Source organism: Pseudophryne corroboree, chromosome 6, assembly GCF_028390025.1.
Source record: "Pseudophryne corroboree isolate aPseCor3 chromosome 6, aPseCor3.hap2, whole genome shotgun sequence".
Taxonomy (NCBI): domain Eukaryota; kingdom Metazoa; phylum Chordata; class Amphibia; order Anura; family Myobatrachidae; genus Pseudophryne; species Pseudophryne corroboree.
This window is the reverse complement of record NC_086449.1, coordinates 86688222-86705501: the sequence shown is the minus strand read 5'-3', so window position 1 is coordinate 86705501 and position 17280 is coordinate 86688222. Positions and strand designations below refer to the sequence as shown.

Sequence of the window (17280 nt, the reverse complement as noted above, 5' to 3'; positions counted from 1 at the left end):
CTAGGGGAATGAATAATCTAACACATGTACTAATGTTGACTATATCTGTTTTTCAGGTGATGGGGGTTACGGCTGCTACTCTTGGCTCCTTACTCCATTGTCCCAACCTGATTCTCCTGCTGAACACAGTTACAATCATGCACATAAGGCTACGCGGAATGTGATAGAAAGATGTTTTGGTGTGCTGAAGTCACGGTTTCGGTGTCTGGATAAATCTGCAGGCCTTTTGTTGTATAGTCCCTCAAAGGTGACTAGAATTGTGTTCTGCTGCTGTTTTCTCCATAATCTGTGTTTAAGTCAACATCTGGCACATGATGAGGGAGAAAGCAGTCAGCAAGCAGAGGAGTTAGAACCATCTGGTGACAGTGTGAGTACATATGTAGGGAGGCAGGTACGGCAAGAAGTGATCCAGCTGTATTTTTCTGGTAAGTTTTTGTAGGATGTAATTATCCTTGACTAAACACTTTGCAATACAATCAATTGTGTGTTTTGTTACTTACTGTTTGTTGTTTATAGTGGTGTGTACATTGTACTTAGTTTATGTTATCAATACATTTTCAGTCATTACCCATGAAAAACATACATACATACATAGCAGCTTCTACAATGTTTGAGACGGACACAGGAAGTTGTGTGTTTGTCAAAACAAAATTTTTATTGCGTTACTCAAATTTTTACAAAGTCTTATTTTTTCCGCTTGTGTGTGCTGGGTGCTGTGCTTTGTGCTGGCTCACTGGCACGTGCTCGGGAGGAACGCCGAACAGGGGAGGTTACTGGCGTTTGGATAGGGGTCGTGGTTCCAGAGCTGGAGGTCACTTGTTGAGCTGCCATCAATGTTATGTTGTTGCTCAAATTATTTATGCTTGCATTCAGTTGTGTGTTGGTTGCAGTGTGGCTGGCTACAATCCGGGATAAAGACTCATTCACAACCTGGTTGTGCTGTATTAGTTGTACGAGTGTTTGTTGGTGGCGCTGTTGCTCATCAATGATGCGCGTTAAATGAGCCAGCATTTGGTTGTTGTCTGCCCGTATTTGCTCCATCGATGTTGCGATTCGGCCTACTTGTACAATCAGTCTGCCCGAGTTGCGACTAATGCGCGGTAGATGATGGGGCAGACTGGCAAGGTGTTGGGTATGTGCGGTCAGGCTGGCATTGCTTTGTGCCTGTTGGCTTGTCCAACTGGACCAAAAGTCATCTGGTATTTGTGGCTGCGGTGGAGCTTGTGCCAGTTGTGGACTCATGGAGGCTTGGGGGATATCCTGCAGCTGTATTGGCTGGCTCGGGTCAACAGGTGTTAGTTGCAGTGTGAAGGTTGCCTGTTGGTCTTGTCCCTGCTGGTCCACGTCGGCCATCAAGCTTGGCTCTGTATGGGGTGGCCAACATGCAATGTTTACTTTTCTAAAAATATATTTGCTAGTTCTAAACATTACTACATTCATAATACTCCATTTCTCAAGTTTTTAGAGTTGTTTTTCTAAAATTATAATTTGTTTGTTCTCAAAAAACATATATACCATCACAGGCGTGCACATAGACAGACTTGCGGAATCCTCACCTAACTACCTCCCCTCCACAGCATTACAGTGTTATGTCACCTCCCCTGACCACGATATAGACTGCTTACCTGGATAGTCCAGAGGAGCGGAGCAAGTAAGCAGTCTACATACCGGACAGGGGAGATGTGTGAACACTATAATGTTGTGGAGGGTGTTTTTGTAAAAAGTTTTTTTTATTTTTTTTAAATAATTTTTATGTGCACGTGTGTGGTAAAAATATTTTCAAATGTATGATATTTTTAAAAAATGATGTTGGCGATATCAACCACTAAGACATTGAAAAATTAAGCATTTGCATCTTTAACAATTGAAGACGTAACATCACATTGCTTGTTATTGCAAACATGTAATCTCAACTCCAACTCACAACATAGTAACTGTACTGTGTAGATTATTTGCTATGTGTTTAGTTTCTGTTTTGACTCACCAGATAACTGAGGTGATCGGGGCTCATCACTCTGTGGACTCGCCAATAGTGCCAGTGGTGGCTGGGGTGACACTGCAGAAATGCGCCGCCTGGGTGGGGAAGATGGAGCCGCAGATTCCGTGCCAAGACGCCGTGTCTTACTTGGCCTCCTGGGTAAGTGCCCCGAGCCCTGTGATGGGCGCCTTACAGGAGGTTGGCTTACAGAAGCAGAACCTATGAGAATATATAAACATTAATATTTTGTACTTCTATGTGTTTGCAGAATATGTGACTACAGTGAATTCTTACCTGCAATCCCAGCATCATCCTGAGTTGTCTGAGGCCTGTCTGGCCGGCTGGTCTGTCGGACTGTTGAAAAAGTGGAGAAAACATTATTACCATACTTTGTGTAAAAATTATAACTGCAAAGCCTTAGTGTACTGTAACCATCTATTAGGTATTGTAAATTAAACTAATTTCTGCTTAAGATCTTCGTGCTTCCTTAATTTGTGGTGTATATCAAAATGTACATGGTGTTGCACCAAATAAATCTGTTACATTTGAGAATTATGTGTCAGATATTGCATAGATTGAATACTTGCAAATTGAACCAAAATGTAAATTTGAATTTGTAGGAACCTTTTTAAAAAAAAAAAAAATTAAAATAAATAAAAATGCTATTAGATACAACACCGATGTCCAAGCAATATCTCATAATTATTATTGCAAATACACATACCAGCAGGCATTGCACCTGTTTTTGCCAAAAAACAAAAAAAAAATACAGCCAAGGCAAGATTGAAAATGCAATTTCTAAACACAAACACACCTTAAGGGTGCATAGGCCTGCAATACCTGACCAACAATTTTTGCATCCTTTAACCTTAAAAAAAAACAACATTATCATTTTGAGGACATTTTAAAATATTTTGAAAAAATCCAACTCACCATCCTGCGTGGGTCGGTCCGAATCCCGGACATGAGTTGCAGACACCACTTCTGCTGGAATCAGTGCCCACACAGGCTCCTCCCACTCCCGATAGGTTGCCCGGAAAGGGGGGCCACCTCCGGTTTTGCGGGCTGATTTTGCCTCTTTGGCCATCTTGGCCTTGACACGCCGCTTTATGTCATAGAACCTCTTGCGACACGTGTCCTCAGTCCGCCTCACCACACCCTCACTATTGACGGCAACTATTACTTGCCCCCACAGGACAGACTTCCTGCGGGAGGACACCTTGCCAGCATCCTGACCAAACAATTGGCGATGGTGCTTCATCAGCTCACGCACCAACGCCATGTTTTCAGCATAGCTGAACTTAATATTCCTGCCAGTCTTGGTAGTGGTGCGTGGCTGCGGAGCCACAACACCATCACTATCACTGGAGAATGCAGCAACAGGCACCCCCTCCTCCTCCTCCTCACTAACCTCCTCCCTCTCACTAACCCCCTCCACCTCACTAACAGCCTCCACCTCACTACCAGCCTCCACCTCACTACCAGCCTCCACCTCACTAACCTCCGCCACCACACTGACCTCTGAGTCTGACATGAGGACAAACGACACAAAACACTGAAAAATCAATACAAAAAACACACTCCTCCACTACTACTACTACTACACACCACACAGCCAACACACACGCTCACTCACTCACTCACTCACTCACTCACTCACTCAAACAATGACAAAAGACTATAAAAAAAAAACAAGGACAAAAAAGTTGACAAACTGTGAAAAAACAATACTACAAATATGACAAGACTACTTACACACACAGTACAGCACTCAACAATCACAAAACTCCTCTCCAAATCCACCAAAAACACCACCAAACTCACCAACTCCAAATACACCTTCCTCTCTCCTCTCCACTAGCTAAACCCACGAGGTGCGGTGTGTTTGGGGCGGTTTTATAGTAATATGCACAGACACTCCTCCTTCACGAATACAACCAATCACGGACGCGTAACAAAAACGAAACTTAGGACTAAAAACGCGGCCGCAATATCTAAATCACTGCCGTAACAGACATGTGACGCAGTCGTAAAAAAACCCCACAAACACGGCCGCAAAACAACAAAATCGGCCGCATTCTACAGCAGAAAACCACGAATGACATCGACATCGGAACAAAAGAAAAACCCGAATACGACAGCTTAGTAAATTAGTCGTAATCAATTCAAAAAGTTGCAGTTTTACACTTTCGATGTCATTCGTGATTGAACTTTGACCTGAAACGGAAAAATACGAATCTTAGTAAATTTACCCCTATGACTGTGACAGCCCACTGGGTAGATGTATTGCCTCCCGCAGCAACAACAGCAACGGCACCAGCATCTCACAAACGCCAACTCGTTCCTAGGCAGACTGCGCTGTATATCACTGGTTTCCGTAAGAGGCACAATGGCTTACTGCACTTAGACTCTCCTGGGGATTTGTGATATCTGACAATGTCACCAATAGTGTGCAAGCATTACATCTGGGCAAATTCCAGCACGTCCCATGTTTTGCTCACACAATTAATTTGGTGGTGTAGAATGTTTTGAAAAATTACAGGGGTGTACAGGAGATCTATTGGGCCAGTGTTAATGGTTTGCGGTTTCTTAATAATGTTGGCAAGATGCTGCAGCACCTGCGCCACTGGCTGCAGTCCAGTAAAGTTTTCAGAGTCAGGCTGTCAATCAATTGACTGATGTGCGCTGGGATTGGTGGAGCGGTGACGCTGTGACAGTGTGAATATAAAATCAGCTAAGCTCGCAATACAATAACTGAGTACAGTACATTGCATGGATGTATCAATTATCACATGCAGAGATAGAGCTTCCAAGATACCTCTGTCCCTGTGAATGCACTATGTAGCATTATCGGGATATTTTACGCAAAAAATACCCCAATGTCCTGCTGCACATGTGCCGCCATCCAGCATTGCTGGTGCTGTTGGGCCCTGTTGAGACTACACCAGCAGAGAAAGCTGTGCAGGGGTAGTGAGGTACTCATATTGCAGTGCTAGCCTGTGATTATGCCACCTGAAGCTGGCATAATTCTAACAGGGCACACTGTAGTATTTTTTTACTTTGTTTTTTAAATAAATTCAGCCAGATTGCATTTCCCATTATGCATATGAGGGTTCCGGTATAAATGGTCGGCCATGTTATGGTCGACAGTCATTAGGTCGACCACTTTTGGTCGACATTGACATGGTCGACATGGACACATGGTCGACACATGAAAATGGTCGACACATGAAAGGTCGACATATGAAAAGGTCGACATGAGTTTTTTAACTTTTTTGGTGTAGTTTTTTGCGTAAAGTGACTGGGTACCCCAATTAGTGCACCGCGTCCCCTCGCATGGCTCGCTTCGCTCGCCATGCTTCGGGCATGGTGTCTTCGCTCCGCTACCGCTTCGCTCGGCACACTTTACCGTTCCAATCGTAGTCCATGTGGATCGTAAAGTATGGAAAAGTTCCCCAAAAGAAAAAAAAGTAAAAAAACTCATGTCGACCTTTTCATGTGTCGACCTTTCATGTGTCGACCATCTTCATGTGTCGACCATGTGTCCATGTCGACCATGTCAATGTCGACCAATAGTGGTCGACCTAATGACTGTCGACCATAACATGGTCGACCATGTGAACGGATACCACATATGAGTAATGCGATCTGATTAATAAAAAAATGTGAATTAAAGGGTTTGGAGCAGTTTTTCATGAAAACTACTCCAAAAGCCCTTTAATACATTTGAGTGAAACTAAAATAATGTGAAACACCCCTTTTCACATTATTTTAGTAAAAAAAAAAAAAGCTTGATAAATCAGCCCCTTGGGTACCAACTAAAATGCTGTATTCAGCTGCCGCAGCCAGCCACAGGTGGTGCCGTGCATGTGCAGAGGAAACAAGTTTGCTTGTTGATAGTCTCTTATGGCTTGTCCAGTCATGCCTATTCTGCACATACTGTATGCATGTAGGGTTGGATATGTGTCAAGGGGGGGGGGGGGGGGTTATGGCTAGCGCAACAAGCCCCTTGCAGGCTCGCTGCCCTTGCCACGCTGCGGACACCCACGAGTGGGAATAATCCCTGCTTGTCGGCATGCCAACTGTCGGAATTTATGTAACATGGATCATGGTTATTGTATTTAGCCATGAATTGGTGGATAGTTTTGGATGTGTATATATGTGTACATATATATATTTACTTCATTTAAAATTCATAATATGAAAGTTCATACCATTAGTAGATTAATTCATTAGAAATGGGGATTAATTATATAATATATAATATACATGGTTACAGTAAGAGTGTGTGTGTATATATATATATATATATATATATATATATATATATGGATATAAATTAATGGTATATATACAGTATATATGTGTAAAAGATTTTATGAAATAAATATTTATTATTTATAAGACTGTATAGTTGATGTGAAATAGGTGCAGGGGTGCTTAACTTTGTGGCTTATGGTAGAGTAGCATAGAAAACAGAGAGAAGGGGCTCTATGGGCTCAGTAACGGCTGTCAGTGACCATTATGTGAGGCACTGACAGCTCTGACAGAAAATTCTGGAGGGAGCGCGAGCGCTATATTAGCTACTGACAGGGGGGAGTAGCGCGCGGCTTGGGCTGGAAGAGGGCTGCATGAGCCGGGGTCTGGAGAGGAATAAATAGAGCTCCCCGCCGGCAAAGAGGAAGACTGCAGATCCCCTGGCTAGTGTGTGCACTTGGCCTCCAGCGCGCTGCTGACAAAGAGCTGTTCGCTGTAAACATACAGCGGCGCCGCTGGGACCAAGTAGTACTACCCACGCTAGGCGAGCTAAACGGGAAGCTTACCCGAGGCGCTGGTGCCACTGGAGGTTGGCAGAGCCTCGCTGCAAGAAGCGAGGCTGCTGGCGGTGAAGGCGGGGAAGATGTGCTGGTGCCGCCGGAGGTCGGCGGACCTTCCGCTGGAAGGAGCCGCCGCTTGAAGAAGGGAGAGGCGCTTGCTCCGGGTCCCTGGCAGCGGTGACAGCCAAGTGCGGTGAGAGAAGCCGGCGGGTTCCCATAGTAACGGCAAAGACAGCAGAAGCAGTCAGAAGGCTTCCTTGATAACTGGGGCCATATCCATAATCAACAATAGTAAGCCAGCTGATACCAGCATCCAACAGCCAAAGGGAGGAGTCGGGGGAGTGCCAGCAGCCTGCTATTCAGAGGAGCGTAAGTGCCTATTTCATTCCACATCTCAACACACCAAGACACAGAGTGCTCATAACAGACAATTCAGTATATTATATAAGGTAGATCTGTAAGGGGACTATTCTCTGCAAAGGCTCTATTTATAACTACATTAGACTTCAGAGTGGAATCCAGCACTGCCCATTCACGTGATGTCCCATTAACTGTAATATTATATAATACAGCTAGTTCAAAGTGACAGTAATAAACAATTGATATATTATGCAACCGCTCCTAAAGTGGTAGAGAAGACAATGCTGCAGGGAACTGTATATAGAACAGTGGAAGTCAAATTTGGGAGCACATTAGCGGAGGAACTGCCTTTCTAAAGTGATACTTAATAAACTTTAATTAAGGACAAACCCTCTGATCACTGCTATATTTACTTCTGTAAAGCCACCTCCCATTCTGAGAAATAGTGACATCCAACTAATAAGATTAAAAGCACAGCTGCGTCTGTATATATTTAATCTACAGCATTGTTGAGGGACTGTTCTAATTTACCCAGGCTGAAGGTAATATTGTGTCCTTTACTGAGACATTTTTAGAAGCAACAATTGAAACTGTAACCAAATATGAGTATATCAGTCACAAGCCACAGGAAGATAATTGGTTATTTGGAAAAGAAACTTAAGTAACAGTGTGTTAAGTAACACTAATACCCCTTTCACATCACACAAATAACCCGGTACCGACACGGCATATTGCCGTGTCGAACCGGGTCAGTGTGCGATGTGAAAGCACACTGGGCGATTTAGCGGGTCGCCTGACCCGGTAAATCAACCCGGTAAAAAAGAAGGGTTTTACCCGGGTTGATTACCGGGTCAGGTGCGGTGTGAATGGGAGCCGTGTCGATGCGACACGGTTCCCATTCACAAGATAGGGAGAGGCGGCGCTGGAGATGAGCTCATCTCCCGACGCCGCCTCCACCCCCGCCCCTGCTGCTGCTGCGGCCTCCGTTGTCATGGCAACCGACCCGGTATATTGCCGGGTCGGGAAGCCTGCAACAGAGCGCAAATGCCGGATCCCACCCGGTAAGTACACGTTTGTCTTACCGGGTAGGACCCGGCATTTGCGGTGTGAATGCAGCATTATCTAGAAGGATACCTGGTTACTGGACATGTATGCTCATTGTAGCACATAAATCCTCATTAATGGAGTAAAAGTGATGCTTCTACTGTAAAAGGCGAAGGGGAACTTAAACCTAAAAGAGTCAATATAGACAGGTATTTAAGATTAACCTACCAAAGAATAGAGGAAGGATTTTTTTCCCCGTTTATAAGGAGGACAACCACAGCCATGACATTACTGAGACTACACCTTGGATATCACATAGTACTGTTATGCATATATATAGATTGTAATTTTATGGGCCCCAACTGTAACTGTGCACAACAGATATAAGAGTACCCGGGTCACTCATTTTTACCATTTGCAAAAATATATAGTTGTTTTTTGTATTGCATGCAACCCATTAATGTATAGGTATTTGGGAAATGTTGTAGATGTATGATATTTCTTCATTAATACATAAAAGTCATTAATGCATGATTGTGATATGTTGTTACTATAAATTATACTTACCACCTGCATCTGTGAGCTGGAGTTGATCCATGATTCCTGGAAGAGAAAGCAGGTAAAAATATTTGTGATCTGTTATTTAATAAAAGAAAAAAACAACAACAAGGGTACACCTACACAGGGATTGAGGGAGGCTTACCCAGGCAAGCCTAATTAAACATTTAGTCTGGGTGGAGGCACGATTAATTTATAGGTAACCTATATGTGGGTATATATATATATATATATATATGATCAATAAGGGAGGATTACATTTAGTGGGGTGCGGGATGTAGCCATCAGTACCTAGAGGCACCTAGAGAAAACTGGCATGATAGGTTTGCACATGGGAGGAGCCTACAATTAAAATTACAGTAGTTAAAGAGCCACACTCCAACCCAACCTGTAATCCCATGGTCCAGTGATCCACGTGCCTTGCTGAATGAGAAAATAACTGTTTTGGATGGTCCCAACGGCACGTAAGAACATTTGAGCATACGTAATAATGTCACAAATAGACTGGATGCTCATGAAAGCACAATAAGGAAGGAGGCTGCGGCATGACATCACAACACTGAGTGCGCTATTGGTCCGCTGCACCCTCTCTTCCCCATTGTCTCAAAACAAACCTCAGCTGACTATGAGTGTATCTTGTACATTGGAGCCCTAGGGCAGAGGTAATAGTGCCTCATCAAAAACCTGACAGGTCATAAACCCTGCGGGGCCCTAGGCTTCAGCATAGTCAGCCTTATGAATACTATGGCCCTGGGTAAGGAGCTATTACAGTGATGAGGTAACGCAGGGTAAGGGCAAAGGAGTAGCACAGGGGTGAGGTGGCAGGAACACAGGGTAAGGGTGACATTACTGCTGCCATCTACTTGCATTATTACAGTGATACTTGCATTCAGTAAGCAGCAATAAAACATATTCCATTTGATCTTTTAATGGGAAAGGCAGTGTATATGTTCTTGATTTGAACTTAATAAAATTTTTAATTTTGTATATGCATTTCAGTTTAATTGCAATTGACAATTATAGTGCAACTTTATTAGCTATTAGTAACACTTTCCTGACAGGTACTGTACTGTGTACAAATTATGTACTGTATGTTTGGCATTTACTACTATCATTATGAAGTCACACCTCCTGTGTATTTACTAAAATTCATATTTGTGTCGATTTGGAGGGAGATTAATCACGAATGCCATAGAATGTGTGAATTTGCAACTTTTTGAATTTTTTACGTCACATTTACTATGCTGTCGTATTCTGCATTTTCGTTTTTTCCGATGTCGATGTCATTCGTAATTTCGGCCAGTGTTTTACGGAAGTGATTAGTAAAACACTGCCAAACTTAACACAATGACTCCCGGCCGGATCTGTGAGATCCGTGCAAGGCTTCATTGGGTACCTTAAAAAAGTGTTTAAAGAGTTAAAATAAAAAAAATAAAAAATGCGTGGGGTCCCCCCTCCTAAGCATAACCAGCCTCGGGCTCTTTGAGCCAGTCCTGGTTGTAAAAATATGGGGGAAAAATTGACAGGGGTTCCCCCATATTTAAATAACCAGCACCGGGCTCAGCACCTGGTCCTGGCGCAAAAAAAACGGGGGTCCCCCGTATTTTTTGAACCAGCACCGGGCTCCACTAGTCAGAGAGATAATGCCACAGCCGGGGGACACTTCTATCTTGGTCCCTGCGGCCCTGGCATTAAATCACTAACTAGGTCACCCCTGGCCGGAGTACCCTGGAGTAGTGGGAACCCCTTAAATCAAGTATATGTGCACTGGAAATTTTTCGAGTTTTGTGTTTTAGTTTTGGATTCGGTTCCGCGGCGTGTTTTGGATTCGGACGCGTTTTGGCAAAACCTCCCTGAAAATTTTTTGGCGGATTCGGGTGTGTTTTGGATTCGGGTGTTTTTTTTACAAAAAAAACTCAAAAACAGCTTAAATCATAAAATTTGGGGGTCATTTTGATCCCATAGTATTATTAATCCCAATAACCATAATTTCCACTCATTTCCAATCTGTTCTGAACACCTCACACCTCACAATATTATTTTTAGTCCTAAAATTTGCACCGAGGTCGCTGGATGGCTAAGCTAAGCGACCCAAGTGGCCGACACAAACACCTGGCCCATCTAGGAGTGGCATTGCAGTGTCAGACAGGATGGCACTTAAAAAAATGGTCCCCAAACAGCACATGATGCAAAGAAAAAAAGAGGTGCACCGAGGTCGCTGGATGGCTAAGCTAAGTGGCCCAAGTGGCCGACACAAACCCCTGGCCCATCTAGGAGTGGCACTGCAGTGTCAGACAGGATGGCACTTAAAAAAATGGTCCCCAAACAGCACATGATGCAAAGAAAAAAAGAGGTGCACCAAGGTCGCTGGATGGCTAAGCTAAGCGACCCAAGTGGCCGGCACAAACACCTGGCCCATCTAGGAGTGGCACTGCAGTGTCAGACAGGATGGCACTTAAAAAAATGGTCCCCAAACAGCACATGATGCAAAGAAAAAAAGAGGTGCACCAAGGTCGCTGGATGGCTAAGCTAAGCGACCCAAGTGGCGGACACAAACACCTGGCCCATCTAGGAGTGGCACTGCAGTGTCAGACAGGATGGCACTTAAAAAAATAGTCAGCACTTAAAAAAAGTGGTCAGCAAAATTCTGCACTGTCCTCCTACTATAATACTGCGCACTACAATGCAGCACAGATATGGATAGTATACTTGACGACACAGAGGTAGAGCAATGGACTACTGTACCGTACTGCTATATATATATATACTGGTGGTCAGCAAATTTCTGCACTGTCCTCCTACTATATACTGCGCACAACTACAATGCAGCACAGATATGGATGGATAGTATACTTGACGACACAGAGGTAGAGCAATGGACTACTGTACTGTACTGCTATATATATACTGGTGGTCAGCAAAATTCTGCACTGTCCTCCTACTATATACTACAATGCAGCACAGATATGGAGCGTTTTCAGGCAGAGAACGTAGATATTTGCAGCACACTGAGCACAAATATTTGCAGCACACTGAGCACAGATATTTGCAGCACACTTAGCACAGATATTTGCAGCACACTGAACACAGAAACTGAGAGAACGCATCCACGTCCTCTCGCTATCATCTCCAATGCACGAGTGAAAATGGCGGCGACGCGCGGCTCTTTGTATGCAATAAGAATCTCGCGAGAATACGACAGCGGGATGATGGCATTCGGGCGCGCTCGGGTTAACCGAGCAAGGCGGGAAGATCCTAGGCTGCCTCGGAACCGTGTAAAATAGGTGAAGTTCGGGGGAGTTCGTATCTTGATGAACCGAACCCGCTCATCTCTAGGGGAGACCCCTTGATTTAAGGGGTTCTTACTCCTCCAGGGTACCCCGGCCAGGGGTGACTAGTTAGTGATTTAATGCCAGGGCCGCAGGGACCAAGCTAAAAGTGTCCCCCGGCTGTGGCATTATCTCTCAGACTAGTGGAGCCCGGTGCTGGTTCAAAAAATACGGGGGACCCCTACGCTTTTTGTCCCCCGTATTTTTTGCACCAGGACCAGGCGCAGAGCCCGGTGCTGGTTGTTTAAATATGGGGGAACCCCTGTCAATTTTTCCCCCATATTTTTTCAACCAGGACCGGCTCAAAGAGCCCGAGGCTGGTTTTGCTTAGGAGTGGGGTCCCCACGCAATTTTTTTTTCAGATTTGAAACACTTTCCCACCGTTTCCCACTGATAAACATGCACGGATCTCATGGATCCGTGCATGCCTATCGGAACACGGTAAAAAAAAGCAGGTCTATTTTAAAACTGCTTTTTTTTATGAATTGTATTTTTTCATGGCAGTGTTTGGCTATTGCCGGCAGTGTTTGTGAAATAGAATTTTTAGTAAATTACCGAGTTCTATACCTAAACAGCTGCGTTTGACCGATGGTGTATTCATTCGTATTTTTTTCTTTGACTACCAAAAAAATACGAATGCCCTCATCACTGCCGAGATTTGAGTTTAGTAAATTCCCGAGATGACACTTTGAAGAAAAAACACCAAATCGGTCAAAATTGGGAGCTTAGTAAATATACCCCCTGGAGTACCTACCCTTGCCACGTTGTGTATGCAGCCAACCCTGTAGGCTCTGCAGAGGCGTCACCGGGTGTGGTGACACCCGGTGCGCGCCCCGGATCTCATGCCGCGATCGCGGCAAAAAGGGGCGTGGCCTTGCACTTAGGGGGCGTGGCTTCACAGGATCCCGGAATCGTCACTCTGGGGGCGTGCCCAGCATCTCCGGAGATGCTGGGCTTCCCCCAGAGCCAGTCTCCGTCCACTGTCGGCTCCTCTTCTGTGAGAGGAGCCGGGTGCTGTAGGAGACTTTCTCACTGCAGCACCTGGTTCCTGTCAGTGCGGAGGAACTGACATTTGGTGTCACCCTCCTCCAGGCGCAGAGCCGGCCATAGGCATAGGCAAACTAGGCAATTGCCTAGGGCATTTGATATGCCTAGGGGCATCAGCAGCTTCTGCTGATTAAAATGATATGCTGCATGCCTATATTCTGTGTGTAGCATTTCATATGCAGATACAGCCACAGTCTCACACAGTATATAGGCATACTGCATATCAGTTTAATCAGCAGAGGCTGCTTGTGCATCCTAACCACATAGCAATGTAAATAAGATGCATTTTCATAAAAAAAAAGGTGCCCAACGTTAGCATTGAGGCAAGATGTATGAGGACACATCAGTATCCAAGCAGAGGCAGAGGTCACAGTGTTAGCGTCAGTGTGAGTGTTGTGTGTGGGTGGGTAGGTTCGCTGTGCAATAGTGTTCAGCATATGTGTGTAAGGGGCATTATGTGTGTCGTGTATATGTAAGGCGAATTATGTTTATAAGGACATTAATGTGTCTCATATGTGTAAGGGGCATTACTGTGTGGAATTATGTGTATAAATGCATTACTAATGTGTGGCATTATGTGTATAAATTGCATATAGAAAGGGCACTACTGTGTCGTCTAATGTGAATAAAGAGCAATAAGGTGTGGTGTAATGTGAATAAGGAGCAAATCAGTGTGATGTAATGTGAATAAGGATCAAATCAGTGTGATGTAATGTGAATAAGGAGCAATTCAGTGTGATGTAATGTGAATAAGGGGCACTACTGAGAGGAGTAACGTTTATAAGGTAAAGTGATACTACTGTGGGATGTGATATGAATTATGGACACTATCGCAAGATAAAATGTGAATAAAGTTGCAGTACTGTGTGGCGTAATTGGAATTGGGGTTACTATTGTGTGGCCATGTCCCTTCCCAGCAAGAAGATGCCCCTTTTTGGGCTGTGCGTCAAATGTGCGAACTGTTCCTATTTAAAATATAGGAGGTACAAGGACTGCTATGGGTGAGGGGTGATGGTGCTGGGAAAGAGGTGCAAGGTCAGAGGCAGAGCCAGCGGTGGTGCTAGGGGGCACCAGCCAAAATCTTGCCTAGGGCATCATATTGGTTAGGGCCGGCTCTGTCCAGGCATCACACCCGGGTGCGGGCCGCACCCCCCGCACCCGCCTTGTGGCGCCACTGAGGCTCTGCATAATACGCCCGTCGGCTGCTTTCTGTGATTGCATTTTAGCCATAAATTCTTTACAACTCTTAATAAACTCTTATGTTCAAGACAGAGGGGCAGATTTATTAAGCTCGGTGAAGTGATAAATTGGAAGGTGATAAAGGACCTGCCAGTCAGCTCCTAACTGTCATTTTTCAAACCCAGCCTGTGACATGGTAGCTAGGATCTGATTGGCTGGTCCTTTATCACCTTCCACTTTATTACTTCACCGAGCTTAATAAATCTGCCCCAGAGTGTGATATAGACTATGCAATTATTATTAATAAAAACGTGTTAAGCCACTCATAATGGAATAATAGGTGCGGTATATAACTTAGTCAATGTTGTCATACATACTGTATGTATGTATGTCAGACATTTAATTTATTATTGCTGTAATTTAGATGCAATTAAAGCATTTACTCCTTCCATAAAGTGACTGCTGTAATTGAGGAAATGCAAATGTAATATTGTGTAATAAGCAGCACTACAGTATATTTCTGGAAAAATAGGTTCAGGAACTCCGTATCTTGGGGTGGAGCTATTAATCAAAGTCATTCCGAGTTGATCGCTAGCTGACGTTGTTCGCAGTGCAGAGATCAGGCAAAAAGTCGGCACTTTTGCGCATGCATATGGCGCGCAGTGCGCACGCGCAACGTACTTTCACAAAAGCCGATGCAGTTTCACACAAGGTCTAGCGATGCTTTTCAGTCGCTCTGCTGATCGGTGAGTGATTGACAGGACTGGGGCGTTTCTGGGAGGTAACTGACCGTTTTTTGGGAGTGTGCTGAAAAACGCAGGCGTGTCAGATACAAATGCAGGCGTGCCTGGGGAAATGGGGGAGTGCTGGCCGAACGCAGGGCGTGTTTGTGACGTCAAAATAGGAACTAAACAGACTGAAGTGATCGCTAGCTAGGAGTAAGTCTTGAGCTACTCTGAAACTGCACAATCTTTTTTAGTAGCAATGCTGCGATCCTTTCGGTCGCACTTCTGCTAAGCTAAGATACACTCCCAGAGGGCGGCGGCCTAGCGTGTGCACTGCTGCTAAAAGCACCTAGCGAGCGATCAACTCGGAATGAGGGCCTCAGTTACTACTGAAAAATAGCACTGGTAATGAGTAAATATACAATTGTTCTAGGAATTGCCTTCTCCCTTCCCACATGCTGGTCAGTGGGGATCCGGTCGGGATCCCGGTTGTCAAAAGACCTATTCCAGAATTCCTACACTGATCAGATTGCCGGTGCCGGAACCCCACATAGGATCACAATGCTGGCGCCAGCACCAGGGATCCCGATCAAGTCACTGCCGGGACGTCGGAGAGATAAGCTGCGGGTGTTAGGTTTAAGCTGCTGGAGTAGGGTTAGAGTTAGGCTGTGGGAAGGGGGTGTTAGGTTTGGGCTACGGGGAGGGGGAGTTAGAGCTAGGCACCCCACGGAGGGTTAGGGTTAGGCTATGGGGGGTTAGGTTTAGGCTGTGGGGAAGAAGAGGGTTAGGTTTAGGCTGCAGTGAGGGGGGTTAAGGTTAGGCATGGGTTAGGGTTAGGCTGCTGTAAGAGAGGGTTATGGGTATGGGGGTGAGGGGTAGCTTCCTAAACCCTGTCGGGATTCTAAACAGCGGGATGCCACAATCGGTATTCTGACTGCCGGCATCCCGCCCACTGGCATTTCATTCAGCCCGAATTCAGTCAGTGTTCTCTCAGTTGAACAGGGATGAAAATACACCAACATAGCTGATAGACCCCAGCATGGCACAGGTGCCCCCTGCTGGAGGCTAGATAGGGATCTGTACACAGAGGTCCAACGTTCATCTACACTGAGTTTATCTATTACAATTATAAGCCTTACCCTTTAAAGTGAGAATTGTTGTCAGCAGGGCCGGTGCAAGGTTTCCCAGCACCCTAGGCAAATCATCAGCAAACCCCCCCCAAAAATTTGATATATATATATATATATATATCTATCAGAGGCGTAACTAGGGATTTTGGAGCCCAGGGCAATATCATTAATGGCGCCCCCCCCCCCCCCCCAAAAAAAAAGCGAAGGGTGAAATCATGCGCGCGCGCTCCGGAAAAGGGGCCGTGGCCACTAAACGGGGCATGTCCCTCAGTGTAGTAATACCCCTTATACTCTCTAGTATTGGTGCCCCTTTCAAATTATAGCACACTGAATGAGCCGAAATTCACCTTGTAGCACACTGAATGAGCCGAAATTCACATTGTAGGACACAGTGTGAACCGAAATTCACATTCTAGGACACGGTGTGAACCGAAATTCACATTCTAGGACACGGTGTGAACCGAAATTCACATTCTAGGACACAGTATGAACCAAAATTCACATTCTAGGACACGGTATTCTAGAGGGGGGACATGGGGGGAGATAACAAGGGGGCATGGAGAGAGAGGCATACAGAGAGAAAGGAGGCATGAAGAGAGATGGGGCATTAGGAGGAAGAGAGGAGGGGGGCTTGGCATGAGGAGAAAGAGGCATATGGGGGGAGAGAGCGCAAGGGAGAGAGGCAATGGGGAGAGATTTCAGTAGAGGAGAGGTGCTCTGGAGAGCAGTTACACATACAGACAGTACCTTCAGGTGGGGAGGCAGCTCCGTGGTGTCACAAGCTGGGCGAACCAGTATTTGCAGTGCTCAAATGCTTCTGGACCCCGCAGCCCAGCAAAACATTATGCGGCCATGGGGGGATATAAGATAAGCGGGAGGAGACGCAGAAGGCAGGAGGAGGCAATGCGGGAGATTGACGGGGATAGGCAGAGAGAAAGGGAGATTGACAGGGATAGGCAGAGTTGCGCAGTGGCTGATCCAGGAGTCCAGGACAGACTCTTCAGACTTATACTGTCCTGGACTCCTGGATCAGCCGCTGCGCAACTCTGCCTATCTCCGTGAAGTGAAGAGGAGCCGAGCCCGCATGCCTTTACAGCTCCATGAGCGTGACAC

General features: G+C 45.3%; 1 protein-coding gene across 1 annotated transcript in view; it reads right to left on the bottom strand.

The window, feature by feature from the left end:
- Positions 1 to 665: 665 nt before the first annotated feature.
- The window catches only part of LOC134934840 (uncharacterized), a 278441-nt gene continuing 261826 nt past the window's right edge, over positions 666 to 17280 (bottom strand). Inside the window, exons 2-5 of the mRNA XM_063930186.1 lie at positions 8767 to 8802; positions 2273 to 2332; positions 1985 to 2197; positions 666 to 1364 (exon numbers count right to left, since the gene is read on the bottom strand). Coding sequence (XP_063786256.1) covers positions 685 to 1364; positions 1985 to 2197; positions 2273 to 2332; positions 8767 to 8802 — 989 coding nt within the window. The 3' untranslated portion in view covers positions 666 to 684. The remainder of the gene's footprint in view (positions 1365 to 1984; positions 2198 to 2272; positions 2333 to 8766; positions 8803 to 17280) is intronic.